This window comes from Notamacropus eugenii, chromosome 7 (assembly GCF_028372415.1).
Source record: "Notamacropus eugenii isolate mMacEug1 chromosome 7, mMacEug1.pri_v2, whole genome shotgun sequence".
NCBI classification, from domain to species: Eukaryota; Metazoa; Chordata; class Mammalia; order Diprotodontia; family Macropodidae; genus Notamacropus; species Notamacropus eugenii.
In genome coordinates, this window is record NC_092878.1 from 139,142,856 (window position 1) to 139,164,314 (window position 21,459).

The 21,459-nt window shown below is 35.6% G+C and overlaps 1 protein-coding gene across 1 annotated transcript in view; it reads right to left on the reverse strand.

Moving 5' to 3' along the window:
* Positions 1–21,459, reverse strand: part of PPP3CA (protein phosphatase 3 catalytic subunit alpha) — a 385,241-nt gene that overhangs the window by 80,407 nt on the left and 283,375 nt on the right. Inside the window, exons 3-5 of the mRNA XM_072624559.1 lie at positions 13,056–13,180; positions 3,515–3,626; positions 2,574–2,719 (exon numbers count right to left, since the gene is read on the reverse strand). Of these exons, the coding sequence (XP_072480660.1) occupies positions 2,574–2,719; positions 3,515–3,626; positions 13,056–13,180 (383 nt within the window). The remainder of the gene's footprint in view (positions 1–2,573; positions 2,720–3,514; positions 3,627–13,055; positions 13,181–21,459) is intronic.

Sequence of the window (21,459 nt, forward strand, 5' to 3'; positions counted from 1 at the left end):
CTATAGAAGGGATGCAATGAGTCCTCATATATGTAAACCTAAGTAAACATTTAGAGTTTTGTTTTGTTTTTTTCTTATTATTATTAACAATGGAGAAGGAAGGGAAAGGAGATTTTGGGTGACATCAGCTAAGTCTTTAGAAACCTAGGGCATCTGGGAGCTGGAGGTGAGAAGAGAGTCTCATAAAGAAAAAACATATATGGAGACACAAGGATGTGATGCAGTACTGAACTGAAGGAACATCTATTCAGTGTTCTGAACACACAGTACATAAGGGAGAGGAACATGAAAATCCAAAAGACAAGACTGGAGCCAGAATGAGGAAGTGTGAATCACAGCAAGTTAGAACAAGCAGGTAAAATAGAGAGATTCTTTGGGTATCAGACGAGCAATATGAAACCTACAGATGTCTCATATCATTTTTCAGTGCAAGTAAAGAATCATATTCAATTCAGTGTTCTTGACCTGACATAATGTTGTTTATCTCCTATCGTCAGTTGTCACAGAACAACTTAGAAACCTCTCTAGTCTGGGGGACAAATGGGTATAAAGGAAATAAGCATTTGTATAGCACTGACTGTGCCAATTACTGTGCTAAGTACTTTACAAATAGGATCTCATTAGGGCCTCATAACAATCCTATTATTGTTGCGGTGCTGTTATTATCCCCATTTTACAGTGGAAGAAACTGAGGCAAACAGAGGTTAAGTGACTTGCCTAGATCACATGGCTGTTCAATGTCTAAGGCTAAATTTCAACTCAGATTTTCTTGACTCCAGGACCAATGCTTTATGCACTGAGCAGTCCAGCTACCTTGACTTAACTATCATGGATCCAAAACTAATCCTGGGAACTGGGAACTGAATCTTACAGAAGTTATAGGACCCATCCAAGGTCACATAAGTAATTATTGGCAGAGGTAGGATCTACCTCCAGGTTCATCTGCTTCCCACTCAGAGACTCTTACAAAGTCAAGACCCAAGGAATCCCACCAAATGATTTTAACTATTATGCCACAAACACTAAAGAAATATAGTAAGAACGTGGGTAGTTAAATGGTAACACTTGTCTATGAAACAATGATGAAATAGGCATCAAATGGATCAAGTTATACTACTTGTTTGGGCACTTAAGATTTTAGGCAAGTCTACCAAACTTCTCTGGGCCTCAATTTACTCGTTTAGTAAAAAAAGGTAATTCTATAACATATAATAATATTGTATTATAACATAAAGATAATATTATACATCCTGGTCTACCTCACAGGATTGTGAGAATGATCAAGCATATAAATGATATGACTGGCATTACCTTGGTGGTGCAATGTATAAAGTGCTAAACTTGGAGTTGAACCTACTAACTTTATCTTTCTTGGCCTCAATTTTCTGAGCTCTAAAAGAAGGACTAATAATGGCTCCTACTTTACAGGGCAGCTAGATGGCACAATAGCTAGAACACTGGACTTGGGATCAGGAAGACTCAAACGCAATGAGTTCAAATCTGGCCCCGAGACTTGTTAGCTGTGTGATCCTGGGCAAATCACTTAACGCTGTTTACCTTAGTTTCCTCAACTGTAAAATGAGTTGGAGAAGGAAATGGTAAACCACTCCAGTATCTCTACCAAGAAAACCCCAAATGGGATCACGAAACATTGAAAATGACTGAACAACAAAACCTTACAGGATTGTTATGAAAAGCAAATGAAATAACATGTGTAAAGTGCTTTGGAAACCTTAAAACATTATGGAAATACTATCTATTTATCATTATTATTCAAATGTCCCATCTGGAACTACATTCATAATTCTCTTTATTGTTGTTAGAAAGAATAGAGAATTTGATTCTCATTATCTTTGGGTTCTCAAAGCTATAAGCACAGTGGGTTCAGCCTTATTCTAGAGAAAAAGAGAAAAATCTATTCTATCATTAAAAATCTCTTCAAGTCATGAGATCCCAGGTTTTAATACAGATGGATATAATGCCTTTCTCTCATTAACTCAATCCTACTTTCTTTAAATAACAGCATTAATAAGCTATGGGTAAGTAACAGATAAGAATATCTCTTAAAAGTTAACTTTATTCTGCCTATTTTTGCAAACATAAAGAAACATCACCATAGAAAAACTATCACACTACTTTAAAGTGTCACAGATAGTAGGTTAAGGAAACATGCCTGTAACATGCTTTAAAACAAATAATTTTTATTTTTTCTCCAAGGCAACGCAGAATTTTCACTCCTGATGAATAAACAATGGAGTGTGCCAAAGAAAAAAATGAATAAAGCATATATTTTGGGGGTCAAATACTGCGTTAACTAATCATTGAAGTCTAATAAGTAAACAAGTATGATCCTTAAACTTTTCTTCTGAGGAAAAAAAAATAACATAAAGAAACCCAAATAAGAAAATAGCTATCTTCTTCTTCAGAGACAAAAAATGACAATGTTTAAAACTAACTTCATATTAACACCAAAATGGTGCGTCCACAAAGACATAAATGCTGAGGTTATTGGAATCGGTTTATTGGTACCTGGATATGCTGGCTGGTTAGATCTGGGTAATAATTAGACTTACTTTTCTGATATCATCTAAGGTGTTGATCTCTGGCGACAAGCCACCATGCACACACAGGAACTGTTGGTTCATCAGGGCGGCCAAGGGAAGGCAGTCAAAGGCGTCCATGCAAGCATCATATACTCTTTCTGAATACTTTATTTTACCTTAGAGAATATAAAAGTCAGAAATATATGAATATATTAAAAGGCATTCATACTTTGAAACCTAAGATCTTTTTGGTTTTGATGCCACATTGAGGACACAAAATTATACTAAGTTCTAGCACTTCTCTGTGGAAACTTGAAAGTGTAAATGTTAATCGTAGGATCCCTTTTCGTGGTCCTTGTTCATTCATAAATGTTTGCATTTTTCTCCTTCTTTTCCTCTTTCTTCTTTCCCTCTTCTTTTTTCTCTGCTCCTTCTTCCTCTTCCCCCTTGATCTGTTCTTAATCCCTCTCCTTCCACCTTCTTCTTCTCTTTCTCAGCCCTGCTCCTCCTTTCTTTCTCATCCTCTCTCCCTTTACCTCAGTAATCCCTTTTGCTCCTAGGGAGAAGAGTACTGGACCCGTAGTCAGGAAAACCTGAGTTCAAATCCAGCCTCAGGCACTTACTAACTGTGTGACTCTGAGAAATTCACTTAACCTCTGTTTGCCAGTTTCCCCAACTGTGAAATGGGGATAAGAATAGCACTTGCCTCTCAGGATCAAATGAGATCTTGATAAAGTGATTAGTGTAGTGTCTGGCACATAGAAGGCACTTACCAAATCCTTCCTTCCTTTCCTCCTTACCAACATACATCCATATGGTCACATAAATTCAGATATACTCCTATTCCCTATTTCATTGTCATTTTTATTTAGTTCTACTTTTTTTGATATAGAAAATAGGACATAAAAAGCTTAGAGACTGTTCATTTGTAACATTTACTGTTCATAGTAACAAATTTCAATTATACTTACATTCTTGTTTAAATGTGAAATACTCTGTTAAATGTCTACATTCATGGTTTCCACGAAGTAAAAACAGTGTTTTGGGGTAAAGGATTTTCAAGGCCCATAAATACAGCACACACTGAAAGGCAAAACAAATGATCAAATAGTACATACACATTTTTTTTTGGTTCCATTATAGCCTATATACTTAATGAGTTGATAAACATTTAGTAAATACTTTCTGTATTCTATGTACTGTTCTAGGCACTTGGTTTACAAAGACAAAATAATTCCTACCCTTGAGAATCATATATTCTTTGATTTTCACTCCCTTCCCCCATTTTTTGGATATATATCAACTCAAATGCCTTGTTGTGGCCCAAGTGGCCAGCAGAATGTTTTTGAAATCATTAGAAAACATACTGACAATAAAACCGAAAAGATATTGTTCAGCCCTCATGCATCTGCACCGAGACTACTCCACACAATATGTCATTTGGATCATAACATCCAAAGATATTCAGAGAAGTAAGAGTCATCAAGGTCACTAATGAGATGTGGACTAAGGAGGGAGAAGGCGATTCAAAGGATAGTAGATGGAGAGATCACAAGTTTTGACTCTGGAAAGTTTAAGGTTGACGACGAATATGATTCACACACACACACAGACACACAGACACACACACACACACACACACAAAATGAAGTCTACGTCGTCAAGAGATGCACAGTACAAAGCTGAAAACTAAGTCAGCTACAGGAAGGGAGTAGCAGTGAGGAAGGGCAAACTTTTTGATAGGGTAGGAGTATGGGCTATGTCACTACCTAAATGACCTCTCCCCAGGCTTTCAATTTTTCATTATAATTGATTTTTTAATCTAGACCTATCATTTTATTGGTTTGGATCAATGGTGTCAAACTCAAATAGAAACAGAGGAACCACCAAACTGCACATAAGGATTCTTGTATGCCCCCATTGACTTAGAAAACAATAAATTAATACTACATTCTATTGCATGTTTATTTATTTTGGTAAGTGTTTGCCAATTACTTTTAAATCTATTTCAGCAGCACCAGGGAATGTTGAAGGGTTGGCGGATGAGGGGCTCTGGTATAGGGAAATCCTCTGTAAGGAAACTCCTTCACATCAGCAACTCATCTGCAACTAGTAATTTCCAAATTTCCTGGGGCACGGAGGGGTTCAATGATTGCCCAAAGTCACACAGCCAATATGTGTCAGAGGCAGGGCTTGCCTATCAGACTTCCTGGGCTCTCCATATGCTATGATGAGCTACTACCTCTGTTTTGATGTCTCAATAGCATTTTGGTAACAATGTGCTCAAGGCAAACGATAACTAACTTTATGCTAAAAAAATACAACACAAACATCCCATTTAAAACATTATCCCCAGTCTTAATTCTGAGAGTCAATTTGCAAACCTGAAGCAATTTAATGAATGTACCATAAAGAATAATCATTTTAGCTTACAGAATATTCATGTATTGATTGGAAACAGTCATTATACAAGCATATTTTGACTGATCTCCAAATAGGAAATACAAATGATACATAATTCATGCATATATATATATGTATATATATATGTATATATGCAATTCAATCCTCTTACCCCTTATAGAGAGGAAGAAAAGGTTGAAACCATGATTACAGTTGACAATAAAAGGAGGTACACATGTTGAATTAATTTAGTCACTATTCATTGATCTCAGTATGAATTAATTTCACCATTTGTGACAAATGAGCAGTCTGCAAAGTAAGTTCAACTAGTCCGTATTTTGGTTAGCAGAAAGTCACTGTAAATGCAGCTATGTACAAATGACTCTTTTCATCTTAGTGGGCAGCACTCGGATTGTGGTCTAAGCATCCTTCTGAGGGCGTGCCATATGACTGGTTGGGTATTTGAGCACATGGTTTAAAAAAGACCCTGGTGATATTTCACAGGGTTGGAAGATCACATCTCAATATGGATATTTATAAACTGTTATTAATATCAATGAGGGGAGTTTTTTCAGTTTAAAATTTTGCGTGCTACAATTGCGGTGGCCTAAACTGGGGGTTGAAGTTAAGCGTTTTTTCTTTTGTGTTTAAATCTTAAAATAGCTATACTTTTTTCATCTACTTTCAGAATTCCAAGGTGGGAGTAAGTTTGCTTTGAAATGTCACAACTTTTACTGAAGCTAAACTTGTAACCTCTCCCCCTACCAAGACCCTGACTGGGGGCTTCTTAAATTTTTGTCAAATGTTACTAGAGAAATCACATTCTAAGCATCACATTTTCTTTTTTTGCCATCTGTTGAAAATTCACAGGCTGGTTTAACATCCTGTTTTGACATTATCATATGCCTTTATCACCTCTAGAGTTAATTACTGTAACACGTTCATAGCTGGTTTTCCGAAGCCTCACATGGAAATACTCTCTACAAACGTTCCTATATTGTCCGTTTTTTATTCTGAGTAGACAACTCACGTAAACGCCTCTGTATTATTATTTTTGTTTCTTTAAATGTGGAACGTTTGAAAATATATAATTTACCCCCTAAATTTTTGCTTATGGCACCATGAGGCCAAAATAACTCTGTGTTTGAATTTCATTTTCCTTCTTGTCAGTATGAAAAATAATATTACTCATCAAGCATAGCCTAGTATCTCAAACACAACCAAGACTGCAGAAGTGGTATGTTAAGTCCATGGGCAAGAATAAGATTTAAAGGGTAGACAGCATGCCAGAATTCTCTCCTCGACATCTGGTGTGAATTTGTTGCCAGGGACAACATTTTTTTTTTTTTTTTTTGTGGGCTGCTACTTTTCCATCTCAAGTTCTGATACTCCTACAGGATGAAACAAGTGTATAAGAATATCATGGGGATTTTCTGGATTTTGAGGTAAGGAATCTTGAAGGTAATTATAATTTGCTCATTTTCAAAGAAGTCAGTCTCTCTAAGAACAAGAGTGGTCCAGTGTGGGCAGGCATGGATGGACTGTGATTTACATAGGTAGAGGTAATAACTATATGGATGAAATCACATCTCCACTTGAGAATAAGAGTTAGGAAGTCTCCATCACCCATGGATGCTACAGTCATTATGAAAGTGAGAGAAAAAAAATCAAACCGATTTATCTAATTTTTTTACTGACTCAATTGACTGTGTTGATATCACACAGAAGCAATCTAAGAGGCAGCAAATGACTTTTCCTTGGAGAGAGTTTAAATGGTATTAGAATGGACTTTTTTTTTCTTTTTAACAGGAATAATATCTAGAAAAATTTTGGTTCTAACTATAACACTGATGTTTTCATTCCCAAATCAATATGGGTTATTAGGTACACAAAATCTTTTTTTATTATTATTAATTCTATGTGTATTCAATTGTATTCATCTGAATTTTAAAATATTAGACATTTAAATATTTTAACAAATGTAAATGTTTAAGCATTTTAAGATATTAAAATTTCTTTAGCCCATTACAATTTTATATAGATTTTGAGTACGTACACGTTAAGGCAGCTTATAAAAGGATGCAGCTTTAAGTGGAAGGAAAATAGGAAGGGAGAAGGAAAGGGAGGAAGAGAGGCTGGAAAACATGGGAACAAAGAAATTGTAGGATTATATTGTAGTCTGTGTGCTTTCTGTGAGCATTTGGATGTTTAGTCAAACCAAAGAGGGCTACTCATTCCCTTGTTTAGCCCTGAACCTGAGAATGTAGTCTGTTCCAGATACTTCCTCTTTCCTTTCAGTAAGGATAAATTAATCTCTAATGACTGCCTTCAACTCTGGTGGTTGACAGGCTTTTGCCTGGACCCAGCTTTACCCACTCAAGGATCTTTATTAAAATTAATAAATTAGTATAATTTTCTCTGTTCTTTTTTCTGAGGCATCAGTTGGAATCCAGATTTACCAGTGATTCACTTTGACCCATAGGGCAAGACCATTTCTCCACTGCAACTCTCTATTCACCAATCTAGAGTAAGATGGCATTAAAGAAATAATTAAATCAGGAATTATGTACAAGTATAAGGAACAGAAATACTCTGGATTCAATGTCTATCATCTCAAGAATTGTCTATCATCTTGGAGGGAAAGAAACTATGCATGTCTTTCATCAGATCTCCAGCAAAGTTCTGTAAGCACCAATCCTTTTCCGCTGCAGCCCTCCTTAGAACTGCTACCTTGGGGCTATTCCTGTAGATTCTTACCTACACACACTAGTGTGCAAGCAATAATAACACCTAGCATTTACATAGTGCATGGAGATTCACAAAAAACTCTACAAATCTTCCATTTTATCCTTGCTTGCAACAACTCCAACAGGTAGGTACAATCCCCATTTCAAAGAGGAGGAAACTCAGACAATGGGGAACTGAGGCCAGGTTTTAACACAGAGCTTCTTGACTCCAGACTCACCAGACCATCCATTCCTTCCACTGCAATATCTAGTTTCCATAGTTAAACTGAAAACAGTCCCTCACCCCACTTCCTGTGTTCGGCTCCAAGCTCAGTTCAAACTTGGAAATGTTGAGGTTCCATCATCACCTCTTTTTGTCTGGGTTGCTACGACAGCCAGAGGGGCTACCCTGACTCTTCTACACCTTCTCTAGTGGTTCCCTTGCACCTGAGAGAAATCATAGCCAAATTCCACACACTTGCTATTTCTTCTCTCCTGAAGGGTTTTTGTTTTGTTTTGTTTTTTTTTACCATATCTTTTATTAGTTTCTCTACCAGCCAAGGGGAAAGTGAAACTGCCTCTTTTAAGACTTAGTCCCTCTTTAGGACTCAGGCCATAACATGCCAAAGAATTCCATTCCAACCAGGAGAAGTTTTATTCCCAACTTTAAATATTCTTGGAAGATGGGATAGCATAAGGCAGTAAGGTCTATAATGGAATTATGGATTTACAGTTAGACTTCATTTATCCCAATTCTTTCATTTGTAGACAAGGAAATGGAGATCCTGTGAAATTAAGTGACTTGCCTTAAATGACTGTCACATAAGCAGGAAATGGTAGAATTGAAGTTTGAACCCAGGGACCTCTGACTCACAATCTAGTGCTGTTAAGGAAAGAAATTATATGCTTCTATTTAAATGATGAAAACACAATATTTTGACAAGGTTATTCCCAAATAGCTCTTGATGCTATAAGGACTACAGGAAGTGTAGCTGTGTTTCATTGATAGAAATGCCAGTTGGTAAAAGAAAAACAGAATGGGGAAATGTTGGCTTTGGATTCTCAGAAATATTCCCTTACTTGGGGAGCATAGATAAAATCCAATGAGAGTAGAATAATGGAACCCTATTGACATAGTTGTCAATCCCAGTCATCAACTTATCTTCCCATGTTACTTGTTCCCATCTGTCTCATGAACTAAAGAACATTATCTGATGAAGCTTCTATACCATATCCCTCTCCAGTCTGCGTGACTTCATAATTAATAAATAAAACAACCTCCTCTGATTAATCATGGATGAAGCTTCTACCTTAGCTTCTATCCCAGAGAGCTTGGATCTAACTAGAGCCTACAAGGGGCTGCTACAGAATCAGTTTATTCTTAAACCAGAGGCAATTTAGTGGCTGATAGGAAAAGAGAGTTAGTGAATTCCATTTGAAAATTTAAGCAGTCATCTAGTTGCTATTGCTGGAAACACCTCTATTTGCAATTCAGGATCAAGCCAGAATACACATCCAAGCTCAAACGGCTTAGGACACCTCTCAAAATTAATGCCATTGCTACAACTATCACACATATCTATTCTAAGAAACAAAATCTCTGTCTTCAACATTCAAACCTTTCTAGTTTATTCTGGATAATTCCCAAGAAAATGAATTTTGATCTTGGCTAAAAATCAAAATCTAGACAATCTAAGGTACATTTTCAAAACTTCACCTCATTTGTGATACCACTGTCCACAAGTGACTCATGCTCAAAAGAAACAAAAAGCAAAATCAAACAAACAAACAAACAAAAACAAAAAAAAAAAGTGAGGCAGGGTCTATAAGCCCCACATCTGTGGCCATGAAGCCAGGTCCTAAACTTCTAGGACAATTCCATTCAAATATGTTCTTCTTCAATTGTGAAAAAAGCCAAATTGGAAAACCTAAAATAACCTCAGGAGACTCCTGATACTTGTTGAAAGATGAATCAGAATTATTATGAAGTCTGCCTGCACTTGTACAATTTGCCTATAAGAATATAAAGGTAGAGAGTGGCAATTTGCTAATTCATTTAGGACAAAAGTTCCTGATAAGCATTCCTCAACACTATACAGTATCTAAAAACTAGTACAAGTTGAAATAAGCATATAAATAGTGATTGAGACAGACAGACAGATAGATATAGATGTAGAGATAGATAGATATATACACACATACCCACACATAAAACATGGGGAGCGAGACAGAGAGTAATGGAGCTGGTCACAACTGGGTTGTGTTACTATCATTATCATGTGACAGTGCTGTTAGCAGGAATATTTAAGGAGGAGGAGGTGCTCCTGCTGGTAAATAACCCAACCAGCTAGTTTAGATTCTTTTAGACAGTTTAGGTAGATCCCAGAGCATTAAGAATAGGGCTAGGCTAAATCTCCTAGTACTGGAAATGACGAACACAATGCCCACAGGATGTATGCAGCTCACAACACTCCAAAGTATGACTCAAACCAGATTAACATGTAATCAGGGAAATATTTAATGAAATAAATAAAACATGGATAATATTAATCTGTGCCTTTTTAAGTCAATATGTGGTCCCATAGCGCCATAGCGCCTTTCCTCCTGCCAAGGTGGGATACATCCATGGGTCTTCGTAAATGTGCTGATAATAAGACAGTTGGATGAAAGTGTGTTCTTTCTCTGTGTTGGTAGGTCCTTGAGAGTGAATGTTGTCTTAATATTTTTGTTTGTATCCCCATCATCTAGCCCAGTGCTTGGTACACAATGAATGCTAATTGATGGTGTCCTTTACCGTCCTTCCCCCCTTCCCACCCCACCTCCTGCCCCATGTGATAGTGCTTAATTCTATACAAGCTAAAGGAGGATGGGGTAGTTTTCAAGAAAGGGAAAGCAAAGTCTGTGTTGATTAGGGTATCCCCAGAAAGTCTTGGTTACACCTCCCCAAAGGAGAGGAGATTCACTCTCTTATTCCCTCAGGCCAGCCCTGGAGGTGTGTTTCACAGCCCAGTTAAAACCTCTAATCTATCACTTTGCTTTTCGGATGAATAAAAGGAGGCCCAGAAAAATAAAAGGATTTCACCCTGACCAGATAACTAGCAGGTGACAGAATTGTAACTGAAAGGCAATAATTCTATCGCTGGCCTCTTCCCACTTCCTCCACTGTGCAGGATACTTATTTCCTCTTTTAAAGTCTTTGGAGGTTTTTTGTTTTTTCTTTTTTCTTTTTCATGTGGGAATTTGTTTTGCTTGATGTATATTTCTTACAAGAGTTTTCTTTTTCTTTTCTATTGAGGCAGGTGGGAAGAGAAGACATGCTCATCACTTTAAAAAAAGTAATTAAATTTGTAAAAAAAACTCAATGAAGGCTATTTACTTCAAACGCTATTTTCAAATCAAAGCCTTGCATGCTTGGTCTCCCGATGTCACCTAAGAAATCCTGAAAACTTACTGGTTCTACCCCTGGGTAACAAATCAGGGAATTACTTAATTTTATCTTACATAATTTGTCTCTCCATTAACCTGTACGTTCCTGAAGTGGGTACAATGTGTTCTATATCTTTGTATTACTCCAACACCATAGCTCCTTGCATAACATCTTGTACAAAGTAGCTGCTCAAATTAACAAAGTTAATTGTTTAACTGAGTGAACGGAATAATATTGTTTTAGGCTTTTGTTTGTTTGTTTTACAATTATTCATTTTGTAAAAGCACCTTAATGGCCCACTTAGGAAAGATATGACCTTCAAAGGAGATTTTGTAAAAACTAACAAAGCAACTTAAAATAAAATGATGACATAGTAAAAGTATGATACTTTCATAAAATTACTTTTCACTACCAATGAAGAACAATAGCTCTTTTAAAAAAAATTACCATCCTATGATAGAACCTACACAAAGGTAAATAACAATCTTGAATTAATACTAACTTTAAAAGTGTCTTATATTCAAATGGTTTCAAATGAAATATTCCCTAAAACATTATTATTCAATCAAGGAGGATGATTAGATAGGAATCTGTCTCCAAGGGTAGGTAAAACATATTGTTTTAATGAATTTTTCAAAGTACTCTAGTCCACTGGTACCAAACTCAAATAAAAAGAGATCCTTGCCCCTGCACATTGACGTAGAAAACTACAAATTAAGATAATATTGTATTGCCTTTTTTAATTTTCTTAAACATCTCCCCAATATATTTTAATCTGGCTTTGTTCCACTGAGAGTTTCCTGGATAATTTGCTTCCTGGGTGCGTTTGACATTTCTGTTTATTAACAAGCACCCCTAAAGACAAATATATGCCAACTGTAAATATACACGTACAAATACAACTGTACTCTTCTTAGGGCATTATAATGGTCCATTGATCCCCAATTTGTAAGGCACACCCTTCAGGACTTATAACTGCTTTACCAAATGCAGCCAGTCAGAAGCTAGAAAGACTCTCAGACACCATCTTATTCAATTCTTTCATATTACAGATGAACAAACAGGCCAAATGAAGATATATGATTTGTCCAATCATATAAAGTAAACATCAGAGATAGGACTTAAACCAAGGTCCAGAGTCAGTACTGTGTTTTTCCATTTAATAGAGAATCATGGCTTCTGTGTACCATTGCAGACTTAGGACATGGATGGAGGAGGTGAACTACCCAGCATGTCCCTCCTGCTGAATGAAAACAAAAGGGCAATAACCGAGAGATTTTATGAGCAAATATCAGATTGTGACCTCCTCCATTCCATTGTGAGCATCTTGATGGCAGGGACTGCTTTTTGCCTCATTTTGTATCCTCAGTGCTTAGCTTAATGCCTGACACTTAGTAAGAACTTAATAAATTTTATTAACTGACAGAATATTCATACAAGGTGAAACAAAACTTGAAAGACAGTCATTGCAAAAGTACAGTACTAGTTATAATTACTTCATTATTTTATTTAGTATATTGCATTTATTGTACATAATTTTATGTGCACATAATTTACATGTATTGCATGCTTTGCATAATATTTTATGGTATTATTTAACTTCTGATAGTATGTTAAAGCAATAATAGAAAAGAAAATAACTTATTGAGAAGTAACATAGCCTTTAAGCAAATTTATTTGGGAATGGATTGGTAGCAAAGGTGAAATGTCTGCTGCTCTTTCTTTAATGTTCCTTTACATTAGGGAGCCTTTGAGGTGGAGAGCCATAGGAAAGTGAAGATAGATCTCCTTTCTCAGAAGCGTTTTACAGAGAACACCAAGTGGAAGGAAGACCTATTATGAAAAACTATCATTTGAAGTTAAGTGAACATCTGGTGAGGATCCCTCCCTTCTCTTACAATAGGGACTACTGCCAGTGCTCTGGTCATCCAAATATCAATGATAACTGGAACTTACTTCAATACTGAAGTACCCTCTGTCCACATAGTCCCCTAAGAAGAGGTATCGTGTGTTGGCCGGAGAGCCTCCCACTTCAAAGAGCTTCATCAAGTCAAAGAATTGTCCATGGATGTCCCCACAAACTGAAAGAGACAAAATACAACCTTCCGTTTAATGTCAATTCATCCGCATGAAGACCAACACATTTTATATGTGGACTCTTTTGGAGGGCCAGATGTCTATAACGTCAAAAGTAACCTCTGTATAGGCAAGCTAACTTCAGTTCACTGATGAAACAAGGTAGGAAGAATGACGAGTTCGTAACATTCAATGCCCCAGACAAACTGGGCTCCTTGATGTTTTTCTTACCGTCTGTTCCATTTCTTTCTCCACACCCTTGGACAGGCTGTCCCTCATTCCTACAATTCAAGACCACATTCCCTCTGCCCCTTGAAATCTAATTCCGTTTAAAATTGAGGTCGTGTCACATTCTTGCCTTTCTTAACTCTCCCAGCTGCCTAGTGCCATTCTACCTCCAGACCCCAATTACATTGCAATTACAATGTACATAGTGTGCATTTACTCATACATGTGTCTGTTGTTTTATATCATTTAATATAACTTCATTGAGAGCAGACTTTTTTTTTGTATCACCACCATTCAGCACAGTATCAGGCACACAGAAGATGTTTAATTAATGCTTAATGACTGATGGATGAAATAATTATGAGGTATCTTTAAAAACAAGTGATATATAAGAACTAATATTTTTATCATAAAATATTTAATTTGTACATAAACATCAACATGATTAGTCACTGTAACTTACACATTTGTGTTAGCTTCTCTGGAAGAAGCTTATGATTTAAGAGCATATAGTACTAACATAAATACCATATTATAATATGATTCAATTCAATTCAATTCAACCACTCTTTATCCAATACTTACAATAATTCCTAGGTATAGAAAGCTAAAAAATGGAATTATTCTTGGCTTCAAGGATCTCACTGATGATGTGTTAATTAACTTTCAGAATGCATGAAATTACACCTTTCAGTTATAAATGTGTGGAATGGATAAGAATTTTTCTAACAACATGCTTAAAAAAAGACCTAACATTCCACTTGGAAGACATAACATGTACATAAGTAAATGAATATAAATATGTATTAAGGGACACAAAATTATTACAAGAGGGAGCATATTCTAAGAACAGGGCAATCAGGAAAGCTTTCTGAGGAGGAGACACCCAAGTTGAACTTTGAAGGAAGCTAGGGATTTGAAGAGGAAGAGGCCCTTTCTTTAACAAAGGCCTTTGGAGGGAGGGTTTGCTTTACCCTCAAGCTGTCCAATCAAGAGGCAGAAGCAAATGAGGGTCCTGATGAAGTGTGATCATGAAACCTGATGACATCGTGATGATGAGTTTCAGGGTGAGGAGGATGGTGGTGGAATCAAACCAAACAGTGAAGCTAGTGGTAATGAGTGTATGAGATAAACATAATATTATTTCTATTATTATATATCATCTATAATACATGTGATGTGTAATAAGATTTGAAATTGATAGATGATGGTCAGGTTGCAGAAGGATTTAAATGTCAAGTTGAAGGGTTTCTATTTTATTCTAGAGGCAAGAAGAGGATAATTGATGAATTTAGAGCAGGAAGGTGTCATATTAAGATGTGTGTTTTAAGAATATTATCTTGGCATCTGCAAAGCAGATGGATTATAAAGGAGAGAGGCTGGAGTCAGGGAGGCTGCACAGGAGGTTACTGCAGTATGCCAACCATGAAATGACGAGGGCCCGAAATAGAGCATGTGTGTGGGGGGGAATCTGTGGCCTCTAGGTCCTTGGGTGTGGCTTTTTAACTGAGTCTATGTTTTATAGAACAAATGCTTTAATTAAAAAGATTTGTTCTGTGAAGTTTGGATTCAGTTGAAGGGTCACACTTGAGGACCTAGAGGGCCACATGTGGCCCTGAGTCTGCAGGTTCCACAGCCTTGATATAGAGGGGTGTGAGTGGGGGGATTGGGATGGATGTGATAAATGTTATGGAGATAGATTGAAAAGACTTGATATAAATTAGAAGAGAATGCTATTCTGTAAAAGAAAATGATAGAAAATATTTCTTCAGATCTTGAAGGCAATATGAGAGGATCTGTTTTACACCTATGACGTGACTCATGCCCTTGGATTATTATAGTCATGTGATTGTGTTCTGGCCTTATGATGCCCCTCAGAGAAAACTGGCACTGAGTTCCTTGGAATACAAAAGGTGATGCAAATAAATCACCAAGTGTGTTACATTTCCAAGTCTACAGTCTCAAAGCTGTCAATGTAAAGGGGAAGTCATGAAGTCTTTACATTTCAAGCTTGCTGTTAGAAATAGTCTTAGCCATTATACACATTTATAGTGAAAAGATCCATGCATTCTGAAAACTAATGAACATATCCTGTGTATATCATAAAAAAGACCATAGGGAACATACAGGCATCATTCCACATAATGATCATTCATAGTAGGTTATTAATACATTGTAAACAAATTCTACCTGACATCATAGTGATAATAATTATATCTTATTTTAATGCTACCACTATGATGTTAATAATCATCACTTATTGTTATTATTACTATGACGTTAGAATTTATTTATGGTGTATTAATATATTATGACAGGACTGTAATAATGCAACACATGAATACTGCAGTTAATTGATACATTGTTAAAATCTTCTTATAATGATAACTTGTTTTCCATAGCTTTGTGAAGTTACAAAAGGGCTTATATTACCTTATCATAGTGGATCCATGACTTAATTATAACACCGTTTGTATGGAACTGAGTGTCCCCCATTCCCCATGTTGTAGCATCAGGTTTTCATGAAATCTGATTAATGAAATTAAGGATATAACTAAAGGGACATACATATCATGCTAGCTCAACCTTGCTATACTATTTTACTCACTGATACTATCACAAACACTCTCCACTGTCATGAAGCAGCTGGATAGCTCAGTGGATATAGTGCTGGGCTTGGACTCAGGAAAAGCTGAATTTAAATCTGGCTTTGGACACTTATTAGCTGTGTGACCCTGGGAAAGTCATTAAACTTTTATTCGCCTTAATATTGTGTTTTGTTGTGTTCATCCTTCGTTGATGAAGGAGACCATACCATCAAAGAAATGATGGCACGACTTGCACTTGACTGATTTGAGTGAGTGAGGATTTGCCTTAATCTGCTGGAAATGGAAATGGCAAACCAGTCCAGCATCCTTGCTGAGGAAATACTATGGACTGTCCATGGGGTTGTGAAGAGTCAGATATAACTGAACAACAATAAACTATTTTCATATATTTCAACCTTTCCTTAATACTACATAAAAGTAGTTTTCGTTTTAGAATGATATATTTCAGTCAAGCAGTTGTGGTAAATTACGTGATTAGTCAACATGCTTTTAAAATCTCATACTTGAAACTTACTCCATCAATTTTTTGTTGAATTAGAAAGATGTAAGGGGAGGAGAGAGAGAGAAAGAAAGAGAGAGAGACAGACAGACAAAGAGAGACAGAGACAGAGAAAGACAGAAAGAGAGACAGAAAAAGAGAGAGAAACAGGTAGAGAGACAGACACAGAGAGACAGAGAGAGGCAGAAAAAGAGACAGAGAGAGGGAGAGAGAGAGAGAGAGAGAGAGAGAGAGAGAGAGAGAGAGAGAGAGAGAGAGAGAGAGAGAGAGAGAGCTAATTCTGGTTTTCTTCTAGTCCTTGCTTGTAAGGAGGTGCAAGCACCCTGGACTGACCCTTCTAGCATTTTCACACCCACTTTCTTTCTTTTCTTAGGTCCAAATTGAAGTTAAACTTTACAATTAAATGCTCCCCCACAGACCTTGCTTTTATATTTCAATGTACAGCTCACTTATTATATAAATGGCCAAGGATATAAATGATGCAAATCTCTTTTATTCTTTGAAATATGAGTTCAAGATTTAAGCCATTTATAGCCCTAACAAACAATTGTGGCTTGGTCTGAGAGTCAGGGCAGCACAATTATAATCAATTAACAGCTTCTAAACAATGTAAACATTAATCATATCTTACTGTCCTTTGTCCCAACATGATGATATGTTATGTTCTACTCTGGAAAATGGGAAATCAAGACCTTTTTCCTTACTCTATAATAACTCCGTGATCAGAAATAATCTCTGTGATTTGCAAGCATATTGCAATTATCGAGTCAGCTTGATGATGTAAAAACAACAAGATACAATAAATGAAAAATGAGATCCTGTACCCCTTGGGATACTATTTTCTATTGCATGATTCAATTTTAACTTTAGAATGTCCCACTATAACTTGAGGTAACAATGAAATGGTTATCTCAGACTTTTGCAACAGTATTTATGCAGTAAGTTATTACACTCTATAACTTTGAACTGAGGCAAAATATGTGACCTACAATAACATATTTTTAATAAATCTTTCAAAGCCAAAACAAGAGCATAGTGACCCCAAAATGTCCCCAAATGATGAAAGACCTCTTTGCTAGTTGTATTAAATGATTTCTAATAGACACTGTTGTTTCAATAATGGCTACTTTTATTAACCCCATCATTATCACATCACTGTTGGATAGACAGACATAGATAGATAGATAGATAGATAGATAGATAGATAGATAGATAGATAGATAGATAGATAGATAGGTAGGTAGGTAGGTAGGTAGGTAGGTAGATGATAGATAGAATCCCTATATTGGAATACAATGAAGTAAGAATTTCAATTTATCCAAGTATACTGAATTTGAAAGCCTTAGTTCTAATTCCAGAGACAGTACTACTTAGACAAGTTAGTTGACCTCATTGAACCTCAGTTTCCTCATCTGTAAAATGAAGGGATTAAATAAGATAGTTTCTATTGTCCCTTTTAACATTTGATTCATTTTCTATCTATCTGGTCCTGAGGCAGAAAGCATGCACATATGCATACAAAATTATATGCAATATATTTACAATACATTTATATTAATATATCATGATTAATGCATTATATTTTATTACATAATAAAGTCATATGTTCAAATTCCTAACACAATTATAGCATAAATTGACAACCAGGAAAACATAAAACCAATTAACAGACTCTAAATAATGTAAATATGAATCATTTCTTATTGTCCTTTGTCCAAACATGATGGTAAGATATGATCTTAGTTATGGGAAAATGGAATATTAGAGGTCTTCTTATTTAATGTATGTCGCTATTGTATTTATGTTATTCTAATATAATAACATAATATAAATACACTTATATCAAATGTATATATTTCATTATATATTTATATATATGTAAATATACTGTAAATATGTGTTTATATGTATATGTGTGTATATGTATGGTGTAAGCAGGTATGTACATAATGGTTTCTTTTCTTAAATACCTTTCCTTTTGATTCTATAATCAATTTTTTCTTAGAACAAATAAGTTCATATTTACTTAAGGCACTGCTTTCCAAATATCATTAGGAGGTGCCTTAGGGATATACATTTATCTTCAGAGTAATCACTTACTCAACAAATATTTGTGTGCCCATCATGGACTCAGGACAGTTTCAGGTTCTAATGAACAATACGAAATAACTATAGGACATAGTCTTACCATCCATTAAGCTTAAACTCTATTTGGGAAAACAAGACTAATACCTGCATATATGATACTGTATGGTATGAATGATGAAATGGGTAGTACAGGTAATAAACTTTGTTACAGTTCAGAGGAGAGAAAGATCTATTCATTCATTTAGTAAATACGTATTAAGAGCTTCTGATATACAATATATGCTCCCTCTCCTTATGAAGCTTATGGTAGGGAGAGATGGTACATACAAAATGAAGGCTGTAATAGTCCATAAAGAATCAAAAGATTATGTGGGACTTTAGCTTGGTCTCAAAGGATGAATATGGCTTAGATAAATGGAGAAGAAAAGGTAATGCATTCTTGGTAGTGGGAATAGAATAAGTAAAAGATATAGGTAGAAATTATCTATCTATCTATTTATCTATCTATCTATCATCTATCTATCTATCTATCTATCTATCTATCTATCTATCTATCTATCTATCTATCTATCTATCTTACAACTACCTCACTGACTTAGAATGTACTGGGGGGAAAAAACGTTTTTATAAGTAGTATATGGCAAGATGATTATCTATTTCCTCTCACATGATCTGAGTGTTTAGATTCTTTAGGATGTGTGACTTTTTTTTACTCATGGACATATAGCATCACTAGAAAAATATTGATGGTAGAAAGGTCTTTGTTTCAAGGAAAAGCTTAGGGACACTACATACAGAACAATTTCCCAAATATAATATAATCACCTCTCTTCACTGCTCAATTTTAGGTCCAGTTCATTATATCATGGTCCTAATATAAAGGTTTCTTTTTCTCCCTTTTAAAGTCTCCTCTCTTAGATACTCCTGGGGACTGATCAGAGCTGTTAAAAATACAAGTCTGTGATGAGTACTTTTGCATTAAGAAAGATAATTCATTCTTTTACTGACATTCTTAAATCATTATGTTAATAATTTTATGTCCATTAGTCACAATTGTATAATATTTTCTGTCTTCCTTTCTACTTATGGATGTGTCCCTGTTTGCACATATATTCACACACATACATACATACACACACAGTCATTAAAACATATCAGCACTAGGGACAGCTGCCAGACTTGAAATTTCTTTATACATTAAAATCTTAGAAATTCCAGGTGAGGAAACTTCTCTACTAATGCAGGTAGCATCTTCTCTGTAATGCATAGACTCAGAGGCTGGCCCAGAACCCTATGAGATTAAATAGCTTTCTTGGAGTCACATAGAAAGTAGATGTGTTAAGTGAGACTTGCACACCATTATTCCTGGAACTGAAGCCTGTTTATCCACTATGCCATTTAGTTATTCCATTGTGTGTGTGTGTGTGTGTGTGTGTGTGTGTGTGTGTGTGTGTGTGCTATATGTATATACTGGAGGGACATACTTGTATGAGTACACACCCACATATTATATATATATATATTTACATATTATAGTCATGAAGTTAAGATGGAGTTCCCTTCCCATGAAAATAGTTAAAGTAAGCATGTTTTGATGCCCAACATAATAATCTGGAAAATGTCAATACCTCAATAAAAAAAATTAGATACATGAGAGCTTCTCTCCCTCTCTGTTCTTTCCCATTTTTCCTCCTCTATTATATATGCAAATTAACATAATAACAATGAAGATGTCTTATAGATGCTTAGATGACTAATTCTGTAAACACCATTCATGTTATACATATTAAATAGATCTATGCTATTGAAATCAAATGTTAGAATATATATTTTAAAACTCTCAAATGGATCTATAATTTCATTGATTAGATTAACTTTGCCAATAATGCAAATCTCAATCTATGTCTACCGATAGTCTGTGAACTTTGTCCATATTTTTCAAAAAGTTCACCCCAAGGGGCCAACTCAATGTGTTAGAAGCTTTCTTTATATCCTTCTGACATTAAAAGAGTTACAATGCCACATTCTAATCTCCCATAAACCTTGAATTTACTCTACAACAAATATCTACAATAGAAGTGGAAAACATGGGGTTTTATTTGTGGAACATGTGTACATGAGAACCGTTTGATCATCCACATGCAAATTGATGCATAATTGTGGAATGTATGCCTGTTAAAATATAAAATTGCCAATGTTTTTGATTGATGTCATTGTACTGCTCTCTTCTGGACTCCGGCCACCATCTAACTATGTAGCAGGGTCCCTCTCATTGGAGTGATCCAAGAAGTATTTGGATATTCATTTGCCAGGGATCTTATAAAAAGAAATTCCAGTTTTCTAGGTATTCTTCTAAGGTCTCTTCCAATATAATCTCAGAATAGTAACCTCTAAGAAACCTTCAAGGTTATATAGTCCAACTTGTTCCTCAACAAATAGTATCCTGAGCAAATAACTCTCTATCCTGTTCAAAATTGACCTTCATTTGTTTTTCTTTTTTTTAAGTCCACGAATGTAAAGCAGGTACATTCATGCACACCAGCTGGACAAATAAAGGTTAAATTGCCATATGTTCTAGTTGTTACTAGAAAAAAAAATCAGAGGAAAGAGAATTTTTTTTTTAATAAAGAAAAATGTACTTTGTCAATAATAGACAAAGGAGACAGCTGGAAAATCAGGTACTGCTCTATAAAAATCATTACGACTTTGATTATTAAGGCGTAATGGTTTGTCTTTCTTTTTTTAGTTCATGAAGGTAAAGCAGGTATGTTCATGCACCTCAGGTGGACAAACAAAGGCTTGTCCTTTGCAAATGAGTCCTTTAATTTTTTCCTCTATTTTTTCATTCTCTCCAACTTTT